This window comes from Vicugna pacos, chromosome 7, assembly GCF_048564905.1.
Source record: "Vicugna pacos chromosome 7, VicPac4, whole genome shotgun sequence".
In the NCBI taxonomy this organism is placed as follows: domain Eukaryota; kingdom Metazoa; phylum Chordata; class Mammalia; order Artiodactyla; family Camelidae; genus Vicugna; species Vicugna pacos.
In genome coordinates, this window is record NC_132993.1 from 16175783 (window position 1) to 16189807 (window position 14025).

The following is a 14025-nucleotide window of genomic DNA, read 5'->3' on the forward strand; positions in this document are numbered from 1 at the left end:
TGTTTCCAGATCTTGAGATCTGTCTCAGCCAATTAACCAAGACTCAGCTCAAGCGTCATCCCCTTAGTGAAGCCTTTCTTAATCCCTCTTATCATTGGTAGAATTAGTTTGTACTATTAGTTTATATAATGTGTCTAAATTTGGGGTCTATAGTGAAGCATCATTCTGAACATTTGGAAATGAGGTTCAACAAATAACAGAATAAATCACCTCAAAAGAGAAAGAATGGTTCCCATTCTCAGTGTGAAGATTCATGATAAAAACATGAAATGGTCTCCCCCACAACCACCACCAAGAAGTGTGCCTGAACTGTGCAATGGTGAAATCCCTATTTTGGCCAGATTCTACAACTTTTCAGCCAATTTCAGCTATTAAGAGTTTCATTTTGGTATTTCAGCTTTCATTCTGATATTTGGTGTTAAATACATTTTAATTTCAATTTCAAATTCGATTCAGTGCCCTCCTCCTCATTACCCTCCAGGCAGCCTAGATCTGTCCCTAGCTCTGGTGGCCTAGGAAGGAGAAAGGAAGTGGTGTTACACTATTTAACATTCCTCCCCTCTTCCTTCTAGGTGTGTTAGGATGAGTAAGAGCTGGGGGAAAGGGCAAATGTCTCTTTAACTGGGCCAAGTTGCAGTCCATGTGGTTAGTCGCCAGTGCTGTTATTGCTCTTCGTCTGTCCGTGTGCTTCAAGAGGAGAGTGGTGGCCCCAATCTGCCCCCCTGACAAGGGGCTGTCTTCAACACATGCTCCTAGGAAATAGCAATCTCTTGTGAGAAATTATGGGGAACAGAGTTTAGGAGGTGGGCTATATATCTTTGATTATTTACTACCTCATAATTAATTTGGTTTGGGTAAGGATCCAAATTTCTGTTTCCATTTACTTTTCTTCCAGCACTTGCTTATATTAGTACTTGGCAAAGGTAGTTTGTAGAAAAGTGTTTTACTGAAATAGTAATGTTTACTTTGGCAAACCCTTTTCTCATTAGGAAGGCAAATCTAATAGCAATTGCATTTATCCATGGACACCAGTCTAAATGGATGTGCATCTGAAAATAAAGGATATGCAAAGGTTGAAAGGAAAGGGGTGGAGGAATTATATCATATATACAAATACACACACACACAGGTTGAAAGTAAAGTTATATCATGCAAGTGCTAACCAAAAGTGCTAACTCTAAGACACACCACCTTTGGGAAAACAGTACTGCCACCTTAGGAAAAAGAGGAGTGACACGTGATAACACTGAGAATGAGAAGGAGAATAAAGGAAGATCAGATAATTCCTAATTTTTTGAAGCAAATTTTTTCATATTTTTAAAAATTTTTTTAAAAATTTAAATTTTGGGGGGAAGTACTTAGGTTTATTTATGTACTTTAAAATTATTATTAATATATTATTATTATTATTTTCAGTGGAGGTACTAAACCAAGAACCCAGATTGAACCCAGAACCTTGTGCACTGTAAGCACGTACTCTACCACTGAGCTATACCCTCTCCTGATAATGGTTTTTTGGAAGAAGAGTGTTTTTAATCCTTCTTTTCAATCTTCCATATAGGTTTGGTCAGTTGTCCATACCAGAGCAATTTTTAGTATTTTGTTGGAAAGTTGCCTGTAATAAGAAGTACTTAAAACTATAAAACAGCTTTCTTCTTTAAAGAATGAAACCAAGACTCAATCTGAAATACGCATTTTGCTATGCCATCATCTTTATTACATCAGATAGAACTCTTGTAATCAATATAGTACATAAAAATAAGTGAGGCAAAGACATTTGGAGGAATTCCATTTATTGTGGATGCATTTTCACAATATATATTTATTGCAGCGATCAATTATCAGTGAAAATATCAAGTGTTTATAAAATTTTTAGGAATGGCAGATTCACAGAACATGCTAGTCACCTTGAAGTTTTAAGTCTTAAAAAGATAACAAAGAGAATTGTAATCAAACAAGTAAACAAAGAATTTATTTTTCACAAACATTAAATCCAAACTGAACAAAAGTCTACCCTAAAACTTATTCCATCCAAATACTGGAATAAAAGTCAGGATCGATATATTCTCTTCTTAACTTTAGATTTTTTTAGAAAAATATATAATAGTGATCAGGAGAAGCTCTTACTCAAAAGTACAACAAAGCAATGTTATCTCACTATAGGCCTTGATTCAAACTTTGATCCATTTCAGTCCAATATGGGAGTCAGTGCTAACTCAGGCACTGCATGTGAATTCTAGTTGATAGACTCATGTCTACTCTGTCATAAATGAGTGGATGACTTGTGCAGTTTTGGTGGCTTCCCTTTCTTTGCCCAGGTGTGCTCAAAACTAGAGGATTCAACAACTCTACTGATATATGAGGAAAATAGACTTTGGAAGGCACTGGTCACTCCTCATACCAGCCCTGCCCTGGCCAACTCTCCCAGGGCGATGCTGTAGATTAGAAAAGAGTCATTTGGGAGGCTCCCTCATTATGGTAGGAACTGAGACTAAGACAATTTTGGTTAAGTCATGAGGTATAAGTTTATACAACTATACTATATGTATATCTCTATGCTAGAACATATTGCCAAGACACTGGGGTACTCTTTTATCATCTATCATGAAGAATAGATGAACACTTATAAGCTAAAATTAGATCTACTATCTGGATTGTGTGTGTAAAAATGATGAGTTGATGGACTCTTGGGGAAAAAGGTTAAAGAAATAAAAATTACATGTATTTTTGAAAGTTCAACATATTATCAACTTATGGTAAGTACCAATGACTAATAAAGATAGAAGAGTTTAACTAAAAAGATGTTTCAGTATATCAAAGATGGATGTACTGTCATGATTCCTAAATACTGGCTTTTGCTCACTTTTCTTCTCTGCTTCCGGAGATTAGCCAGAGATGGTTTTAGTACACCTATGCATGGAATTCCAATCTGTACAATTTTGTCATTAAAATTCTTATCTTTAAATTTTAGAGATGGAAGAGACCTCAGGTATCATCTAAGCCAACCTATTGTGAACTTGGTTCTTAACAATGTAGTTTTGAGCGCATTGTGAGTTTGACCTAGATGGTAGATTTTGTACAATTCACACTGGACTTCAAGATTTCTTTTAATTATAAACTAAATACTATGTTTTATAGAAAATGTCAACTCATTGACACTTCTAATCTCTCTCTTTTTCTTATACGTTATCAGGCAATGAAAACATATCGATACCTATTCTGCCACGTCTCTATTGGCAAATATGAAATATTAATATAATACTGTGATTTTTTAATTTTTAAAAAGCAGTGATATTGGCTAGTTACAGGGACATACTGCTAAATATAATAGCCTAGCACATAAAAAAGCTTTCTACCATTAGTGTGTTTGTATACGTGTATGCACATACATACATGATCAGGTCATCTTAAATGTGGTTCACTATTACTACCAAAGAAATCCACAAAGCAACCAACCTAAAGAAATCAGTACCACTGTCAGCTAACATCATAATCCAACTTTGATATTCATCAGCATGAAAAAAGTAATACCTTAACAGTATATCTTTTTTTTTTAAAGACAATTGTTATTGTAATATCTCAAATCTGAAATGGGTTACTTTCATTAAGTGTTATAATTGCCTACTAAGATAATTTCTTCCATGCTTTATTCTAAAGTGCAGAAACAACATGACTTCTGTATTTAAAAACAAAACAAACCCACTACGGTTCATTTTTCTGGAAACTGCACACATTCCTTGGGCAATTTTCAGCTAGAATCTTCTTTTGTTGACTTCCGATGTGGTTGGTATCACTGTTCCGATACAGAGTTATGATGATCAGTAGAAAAGTCTCTATTTCACAGCATGGGTTTCTTTAGAAACAGGCTCCTGTGCAAAGGCAGTACTTTTACCATGAACATCTCTAGATTGTGACTATTAAATATAGTGATAATATACATGGGTTTACTGGGATAATGAAAAACAAAACAAAAGGAAATGAACCCAATTTAGTAAATCAACATAAATATAAAACAGAGCAAATTAGCCCTCTTCAATTGAGCTGGTCCAGCATCTTGAGTGGCTACTTTGGGTTCTTTCTTGACTGTCTCAAACCTGCTAAGAGAAGAGAGCTTTACATTGGCAGGCCACGGTGTTTCAGCCAGACATTTGTGTCAGAATAAAAATAAAAGAATGATAATATGGCAGGAATACATTTTAATGAAAGGGAGGATGACTGTTGGCATTCTATTCAAACATGCTCCCCTTCTTTCAGTCTATCCTTTCTTCTACTGGTTTTTTCATTTTCCTCTTTCTTTCTTCTTTGTATTCTCCTTTCCATAACTTGATCTTGAGCTTTGCTCACAGCATTCAGAATCAAGGAGGTATTTTTTAAGCTCTACTATAAGGGCCAGGAATCTACAATGTGCATCCCAGGACAGGCACACATGACAGAATGGCTCAGTCTCGGCCACGTCAAAGAGTGATGGAATACGTTATCTTTTGTTTTCTCCTACTTTTTATTTCCTACCTCCTATCTTACACCCCCTACCCTTGAAATGAATCTGACTCATAGTCTTATTTGTATACCATTTCTTTCCCTCAGCTAGCTGCTAAAATCCTTGATGAGGTATTCACAAATATTCAAGTGTTGTGAATCTGCATTTTCAAATGTGTAGTTTCATTTCAAAGAAATTACTGCATGACATATGGTGGTTTGACATTTTGGACCAAAGGAGTACTTTCTCTGCTACCTCATGAACTCAGCTCTGGGACTGCTGGTTATGTTATTATTATTATTAGTGTAGAAAGAGTTTCACGGTATAGACTGAGGAGGAGAGGGTGTGTGTGTATGACATCTCACCTCGTCACCATCCCACTTTGTACCACATGTTGCACAATTCCAGGCAGTACCATTCGTGTTGTTTTGAATGTGAGTGGTTTTCTCTGAGTCCTACCATTCCAGATCATATGTTTACTTCCCAGAACTCTGGCTCAGAGGAACACTGTCCAGAGGGGATCTATTCAACCTGTAATAATGGTCTATGGAAAGCTGACATCCCCTACTCAGAAAGGAGACTGTATAAACATTTGGACTGTCATTTTTGAATGGTCACAGACTTATGCTAAAAGAGTCATAATGACATAGGCTAAGAAAATTCATTTTTTTGTTTAAAAAAAAGCTAAAAAACAATTCCCCTATCCCTTCCATCAGGAGAAAATTATACAAGGAAATTTAGAACTTATATTTTCTGCCAAATATGTAATCCTCAAAAATAAAAAAAAGCAGCATATATAACGATTAAGAATACAGGCTCAGATCAGACTGCCTGAGTTTCAATCCAGGCTTTGCTACTTATTTGCTGTGTGGTTTTGAGAAAGTTACCTAATCTGTCTGTGCCCCATCTTCCTCAGATCTAAATGTGGATAATAACAATACCCACTTCACATGGTGGCTGGATGGTCACATGAGATAACGTAGGTTGAGAAGGTAGAACAGGGTCTTGTATTTGGTGGATGCTTATTAAATGTTAGTGGTTTGTCGTGATGATAATTATTACTAGGTACTTTAAATATATTTAGCAATTTTTAAAAAACTTATTTAAAAGTCACTCTAAGAAGAGAGGCTGGGCTAGTGGATTTAATTGGAATATAAGAACAATCAAGAACTGATAGAGAAGATGGAGTAACACATTCAGGCAGCTGCAACAGACTTAACAGCACATACAAAGTAGGAAAGAGGAAGCAACTCTCTTCCTTCAGTGAGTTCTTGTGATTCTTCAGTTAGTTGCCTTTGAGGTGTCCTTCAGTTCCGAGTTTGCTTAATAGGTGCTTCTGTCTCTCAAGCTCTACGACTATTCTAGTCTTACTGATAGCTGGTCTCTGATTTCTCTTTTCAATTTTCCTCTATCAAGGGAGAAGGCCGGAATTATTCATTGAATGGGGAAAGGCTACAGTTAGGAGTTGAGTTAGTTCCCTGTACAACAAGGTGTCCTATTTTCAGTTTGTGCATCATTTAGATATTGTCCAGAGGCCCCTTTATGAAGAATGAGCACATCCTTTGAACAGAAGACCAAAAAAAAAAAAACAAATCCAAGCAATCCTAGCCATTAGTTTACACAGGGTAGCAAATTTTGCCTAATTTTTAAGTATTTTTTTAATTTTTTGTCATATCAGCCTTGAGTCCTAGGCTGCTGGCAACGTAATCCCTTACAATCGTTTCAGAAAGCTGCTTTGAAACCACTCAGGGAGATAGACGTTTTTCCTTACATGATCAGCAAATCCTAATTTCCAAGCCTGGACCTTTTAAGGAAATGCAGACCATGCTCATACCACACAGCTTTCTGCTGTCAACACTCCTATCACTATGGTGTTTCCAGCAGGTCTTACTGGGAACCATTCCATGGATCTGGCTATTTGTGGTGTATGACTGACTGGCCATGCTGAAGGCTCTGTGACTTTGCCTTTCACTGCACCACATGCAGGTCTTTAGAAACTGATGGCTACCCAGGCGAGACTCTGGATCAATGCTACTTCTCATGTGGCCCTGGGACATCATCCTGCAGGATACGGCAGGAAAAGAACCTACGAAAAACAAACCTTCCGGTAGGTTACCTTAGTTGGGGAAGTGACCTTGTCCACGGATTGCTTTTCCCAGAGGTTCCGCTTGCCAGATACGTCTCCTGGCCTCAAATCCTAAAGAAGAGAAAGCAGAAAAAATTGATAAGTGGCCCTTTATATTTTCTGGCCAGGTCTAAATACATCACCATATCTGTTGTTTGTCTGAATCAATTTCTTGTTTAATACACTTTATCCTAGTGATCTGAAATGGATGGGACCAAAAGGATTGTTAGCCGTTGTTTATTTTTATATAGACCCTGAACTGTGTTATAAGAACAGGCTGGAACTATCCAACATTCAGGTCCTGTCACTGATGGACTTACTGTTTACTGATCAGTAAAACTGGAATATAAGCATATTTAAGGCAAGGTAGCCTGTTTTTAAGGTAGCCTTCTATGTTCTTAGAAGTGAATAGAGCTTAGGTTAGTTTTCAATACTTTTCAGGGGGTTGGATGAGCATTTCACTCCTCGCCGATGAACTTTCTTTTGGTGTCCTGCCCATGTCCCCTAGCCCGCATGACTTACTGCATAGCAGCCTGACTTCTAATGGACAATACTGCATTTCTTTGCCTGAGGACTTCCTCCGGCTGCAGGTGCCCACTCTGCCCACCCAGGAGGCAGGCTGGAAGTTCAGAGAATTAACATCCCCAGGAGCAATCCTCAACCACTCATCCGTGAGATTTGGTACAAGGATATTTTTCTGACTCACTCATGACTCAGGTAGGATGATAACACGGAAGCACGTGTTTAATGGTGGCTTCCGGAGTTTCCCCAGCAGGACTGAGTTTAATAGCCCATGTAGTGACTTGCTTAATAACATTCTTTACTGGCTGCCTCCTTTTTCTACCTCGCTAGTGTTATCTTCATGTCCTAGGTAAACTACTTGCGCATGAACCACTATTTTAGAATTTGCTTCTGGGCAGCCCAAACTAGGACATTTTTCTAATTGCACTTTCCTCAGACTAAAACCCTTTTATGTTTCCGGAGGAGCAAGTGGTAATTCAGAAGTGTATCAGCAGACCCTAACCCCATGAAAGTAAACATTCACTACAAATTGTACCCATAAGAGAAACTGACAGTTGATGACATATGTGAGAACATGTGAAAATCTTGGCAAGAAAACACTAAAATAGGATCAATAACAGCTATTTATCTTTGATTCTTTATTTACTACCTCATAATTAACTTGGTTTGGATAAAGATCCGAATTTGTTTCCATTTACTTTTCTTCCAGCACTTGCTTATATTAGTACTTGGCAAAGGCAGTTTGTAGAAAATAGAAGTGTTTTACTGAAATAGTAATGTTTATCTTGGCAAACTCTTTTCTCATTAGGAAGGCAAATCTAATAGCAACTGCATTTATCCATGGACACCAGTCTAAATGGACATTAAAAAAATAGATACCATGGAGGTTGCAACTCTGAAAATGCATTGGCTAAATGGTACTATGTGAAGCATTTCAGATTTGCCTTAATCTTGCTGAATGTCTGAATTTCTGTGGCATAGATTCATGATATTCTACTAGAGAGTTACACCTATTTAACTTGGAACCAGTAAGCAACAAATCAGATAGTTTTTGAAGAATTCCACTACATATGCCAGTGCAGGCAGAAGCTGCCAAATTATCTGGAAGACTGTTTTAAAAATTTGGAAACTATAATTAGGAACATGCTAATGGAAGCTCATGCTATTACCACTTTATTTAATTTGATTCCTATAAGACAAATATTTTTCTTTCACATGAATACTCTTCTACTGAAGAAAATGAATTGTATTTCATTTAAGTCCTGCCTATGAATCTTCTGAGATCACTTAAAGAGTTTAAAGAATCCATTTTAAGAAAGCATTAACATCCAAGGGGTAAGTTGGCATTTTAAATCAAATGGGAAATATAAACGAAATTACCTGACCAGACTACATTTTAGAGAAAGACCCACTCCGGAAGAAGAGGGAGAAACGAAGGCAGGGAAGCAGGTTTCCAATCAACCAGAGATCAAAGAATGAAGAGAATTCAGCTGAGAAAGATAAGTTTTTTTTTAAGCAACAAAAAAAGATATGTTAGCATTTTAATTGCTGTACAGAATATGTAGTTTACATACAAAGAACAGACAAACCAGACACAACAGACATACTCAGAACGGAATTCCAGTTCCAAAGTTATACTGAAGTCCTACAACTTCTGTCCACAAATGGCAATAGCTGCCCCAGTAAAGAATCAGGTGTAAACCAATGTTTACCTTTAAGTAAGTGATCATTTTCAGAGACCCCAAGTCATACTGATTTGACAAAGTTTTGAGCACTTTTAATTATATGAAAATTATTGCATAATGAGTAGTAGAGGATGGTTTCACAGAATTTTAGACGTGAACACTAATACCGCGGATTACTCTTTTCCTTCTTCTTGAGGTTTTAGTGGGTGAGTACCATTTTGGTGAAAGAATTTCCCTCTGATTTTTCCTTAATGGCCACATGCCACACATCTGCAAACAAACCTAGGTTTTTTTCCCTCCACCCATATGTGCCAAGGAAAATAAACAAGGGGCTGAGAATAAATCACCTCTGGTTCTAAATCAGAAGGGGGCCTTTGGGAGCCCCCTTTTGCTGTTGGCTTTAGGTAACCCTCTGACATCCTGGGCTCAGGGTCAGTCTGACCAGAGTCCCAAGGGTGTCACACTCACATGCCTGCCATGAAGGGCCAGGCTGAAACACAAATGCCTAAAGAAGTTCGGTGTAAGAAGATCAAAAAAAAAAAAAAAAAGAACCAACAATTAAAGAGTACCTACCTTCAAACCTCAAAAATGTGTTCAAACTATAATTTAAAAAATGAAAATAAAGCATGATGGCCCTGACTACACAGATCTTAGCTGCAGGCCACCAGTGTGAGACCCTCTGGACGAGCCCTAGACAAAATTCTTGCTTGATCTGCCTTTCTAAGCTGCCTTCCTGGACTTAACTTTGTGCCTGACAAGTTTTATGTATCTGCAGGATCCTTCTAGTCTTTTCCTCAGTTTGAACTTTTCACTTCTTTTCTGTTGGAGCCATAGTTTCTGTGAGTTACCCTCCTGTTTTGTTGGGCTCCAAGTTACGGTTTCTTCCAAGGAGATTGTCACATTGCTATTCATCGTATGGCATGTTGCTGGGTCTACTATCCCTGGGATGTGCAAAAGCTGAAAGTTGCTTATTAAGTATACTCAAACTAGCCTTTTATTTACAACATCAGTTACATACTACATCAATTACATATTGCTTTCTTTTGATCTGATCTTTATTCAGGAAGCCACACTAGTCAATAAAATCCAGTGGGATGTGGGAAAAAGAGATCGTTATACTGTATACTAATTGCCACATTCTTCTTTCCTTTTCCTCTCAACCCTCTAGCAGATGGTCTAGCAAATTATTTACTAAATAGCAGATAAAGCAGGCAATGATTTTGTAATTTCCATGTAATTTTTTTTGTCCTGCCATTTTTAGGAGGCCAAAAATAACCCCAGAAAACAGGGCTTTTTGTGGAAACCTTGACACAGTTATACCTATTGTAATAATAACTGAATTGAATCTTTTTAACACTCTTATTAGGATGACATAGATGATGATACGCTTATCAGTTAAAAGAGTATGGGTCAAGTCTTGGACCAGCTATATGAGTATAATCTCGTACAGAAATGAAATTGATCGCAAATACATGTGAAAAAGTGACCGTCTTCTTTAGCAATGTGCCGTACGCATCAAAGAAGAAAAACGTGTACTTTTTTTCTCTTTATCTTTGCTATCGTGAGATATCTTCAGTGGGTCCATGAACTTTTAGAACTTGTATTATATGCATCTTTTGGGGGATAGGGTTCTTAGATTCACTAGGTTTTCAAAGGGGTTCATAATTTAAGAGGGTTAATAATCACTGGTCGGCAACCATAAAACTTTATATAAATTGCTATTTAAAAAACTAATTCCTACTCTTTATGTCACCTTGGGTGCTGGGGAAACTTGAGGCACCAAAGATCACAAATCTTTTGAGTATGATCCCTTGCCTCAACTGTCTCCTTTTATAGGCCCCCTTTCCTATGTCTACTGGTAGAGGGAAAAAGATTTTTTTCCAATATATTAAGATTTTCCAATTGTAAATTGGGTTTACATTAGTTTTACACCTCTTGTGAGGCCGCTATGCAAAGAATCTCAGATTGAATATTAATTGACTACAGGGAATTGTACCCAAGAAGAGTATGGAAATATTTCCATTTTTTATTTTTTCCTTCTTAAATTGGAAAAGTGATAAACTTTAGTGACTTTGGAGATAAACAAGGAGCCATTGGATGCAATTAAATGCTCAACGGTGCAGAAGCCTGGGGTTTGGAAAGCTTTTCTTTTACCCCTGGAATGGGGTGGTTCTGACAATTGAGTCTTTGCTGCCTTGGACACCAATATATGTATAAAAGCCAACTCAACAGAGAAAGCTCACCAGTATACAGTAGGGAGCTTAATAAGGTTTTTGATTATAATGATAAATGCAAGGCAACTATCATATACATTTAATGAAAAAGTTAAAATAATATTTTTATAGTAAGATAGTCATGCTTAATAAGGAAATTTTGGATTTCCAAAAATAACATTCATAACCAGTTTTTATAGTTTCTAATTTTACTGATTTTTTCATTCACTTTCCTTTGGAGGTATTGACAATAAAATTACAGCAATTATTTCAACAACTACCCAATAACTGTATTTCTGTGTTAAGTTACAGAAATTAAGCAAATTAGAGAATATGGATTCAAAATAGCCAACATACACATTCTTTTGGGAATAAGTCTAGGGCTGCTCTTGACACAGAAATAGCCAAGATAATTTGACACTTTAATTTCCAAATTCCTAGCTATAATTTATATAATAAAAGCTAAATGTGCAGACCAGTTAAGAATATAAATTTGGACTGCTTCAACCTCTGGCCAACTACTACTCTCAGGGTGGAGAGGTGATGATGGCTCCATTTTACCCTCTGGGTAATTACAGTGCAGCTGCTCAGAACTGTTCTGTCTAAATCTGAACCCCTCCTCGTTCGTTATTCAGCAGTGACAGCCAAGAGCAGGAGCCCTGTTTTTCCCAGGCAAATAGACCACAACAGCCTGTTTTCTTCTAATGTTAGACGCTGAGAGAGCAAAGAAACTCAGAAAAACCTGGAGCTACTTACAGAAGGTTTGGGAGCAGGTGACTTGTTTCCATCTGGGGTTTTAGTTAGCCATTCATTGATGCGGCTGGAAACGCCCACCTTCAAGCCAGCAGTTTCCTACAAAGAGTCAATCATCCAGTATTAAAGGGAAAAAACCCAAAAACACTACCTGGAAAAAAATCTTCAAAGCAACCTCAAAATGCTATTGAGTATTATTTTACATAACACTGATCAATTATTGAACATCATATTGAATATTCTGAGGCAAAAAAACCACTTAAACCTGTTATTTAAAGGATATGTTATCTGGTTTTCTTTCCCTCTCTGCTATTAGCTTCAGGAACACATTCTCTCTGCGCTTGCTTTTGTGGTCATTGCTAAAGAAAGTAAGAATTACGCCTTCTTCACTGCTTTTATAATTAACTAGTGTGATTCCAAGAAAGAAAGAAAGAAAGAAAGAAAGAAAGAAAGAAAGAAAGAAAGAAAGAAAGAAAGAAAGAAAGAAAGAAAGAAAGGAAGGAAGGAAGGAAGGAAGGAAGGAAGGAAGGAAGGAAGGAAGGAAGGAAGGAAGGAAGGAAGAAAGGAAGGAAGAAAGGAAGGAAGAAAGAAAGAAAGGGAAAGAAAGAAAGAAAGAAATCCAACCTCCAAAATGCAAAGACAACAATCCTCTCCGCTCACCTTATTTGGTGTGCCTGGTGCCGAGGGGGATGAGAACACATTGCCTTTCTCCCACATGCTCTTGATGTTGCGGACACCTTCAGCAGGAACAGGAAGGTCCGAGGCTGCTGGCTTCACAGGTTTTGCAGTTTTTGTTCCCTGAAGTGTGTGAATTATTTTTAGGATTGGTGCTGATATGTTTGTTTTCGTAAAATTACAGTGAGCTTGTCTTCCTCAACATTATCACTGAAAAAATTCGTTGTGTAAACACCTTCACCAAAAATGAGTCATAATTTCTGCAGCAAAGGTTTATGCTAATGACATATATACCTCAAAATAAATCATTATATCTGCTTCAGAGGATCTTTCAAAAGTGAAATATGCTTTTTATTGGGACACCATTTATTGTTAAGGTGATATTCGACTGCATTTCTTCAACAGATACTTCTTGAGCGCCTACTGTGTGCAGGGCACCGTGCTAGGCTCTGGGAACTTGGTGGTACTCAAAGACGGTCTGACATTTTAATAGGAGAGACAGTAACCAGTTATACAGTATTTACTTCACATTGCAATAAGTGTTATGAAAGATGTGTGATGCTGTAAGCATGCCGAGAGAGCACACAATAGGACAATGGTACTTAGTTTAGCGGGGGCAAAGAAGGCTACTCTGAGGATGTGACATTTAAAGCCAGATCTGATGGAAGACTTGGAGGTGGCTTGGTGAAGGAACAAACCCCATTCCGTGCAGAGCAAACAGCATATGCCAAGGACTGAAGACAGGGCTGCACTAAAAGACTGAAGGACTGAGAGACCACTGATGGAGAATATACTGGAAGGAGGAATGAATGGGAATTAAAAAAAAAAAGGAGTGCATTTGAGATACTTTTCCAGCAGTAGTGACTGGCATACCACTGAGTCATGCAGTTCCTCTCCTGGTCCTGCTTTGGGGACCACAGTCCTCACAGTCTTGGCTTCATTAACCCTTTAGAGCTATGATCAATTCAACCACAGGAAACAACTATCTGTGACTTGTCTTATATTTCAGTGGACATTTAATCTTGGGAAAATCACCTCTTGAGCGTTAGGACTTGGTTATTCATTTGATAAGTTATCCAGACCGCTCTCTTTCTTATTCTCTCTTATCATTCGTTTACGATCTATTTTATAGTGTCTCCTCTCTGCAGTATAAAGGAGAGGAGAAAATCAAATCAAACTGATCCAACTACTTCATAGCAGGCACCTAAAACCATTGACTAACGTCTACACAAAGGAGAGAAAAAACAAGATCACATCTTGATCATGGACCCTGCGTTCTTAGTGCTTTGGTACTTAGAAATATTTCCAAGTAGAGTGAAACCCCTTGGTCATTTGGGTGGAAAAAAAAGTTGGGTTAGACAGAAGCATAAAGCTATCATTCTTCAAATATAAAATAATCAATTTGAAATTGATGATGATTAAATTATGGCTGGCTTTACAGTCTTTATATTAATTTATACTACTAATTTATTTGATAATAAAAATTTTTATAGAAAAGAGGATTAACCAGAGTTTTAAGGGATCTGTTTAAACTACATATGGAAACACATTTTATAAGGAATTAAGAATACTGAA

General features: G+C 37.3%; 1 protein-coding gene across 14 annotated transcripts in view; it reads right to left on the minus strand.

Annotated features, from left to right (window-relative positions):
• Window positions 1-1683: 1683 nt before the first annotated feature.
• CALD1 (caldesmon 1) overlaps window positions 1684-14025 on the minus strand; it is a 203496-nt gene continuing 191154 nt past the window's right edge. For 7 of the 14 annotated variants that reach the window (XM_072964431.1, XM_072964430.1, XM_072964428.1 and 4 more), the window contains 4 exons: window positions 12436-12573; window positions 11779-11874; window positions 6594-6674; window positions 5594-5885 (listed from right to left, as the gene is read on the minus strand). In XM_072964431.1, coding sequence (XP_072820532.1) covers window positions 5763-5885; window positions 6594-6674; window positions 11779-11874; window positions 12436-12573 — 438 coding nt within the window. In that variant the 3' untranslated portion in view covers window positions 5594-5762. Of the gene's footprint in view, window positions 4098-5593; window positions 5886-6593; window positions 6675-11778; window positions 11875-12435; window positions 12574-14025 lie in introns of those variants that run through there. The other 7 variants (XM_072964433.1, XM_006216786.4, XM_006216785.4 and 4 more) reach the window with 3 other exon arrangements.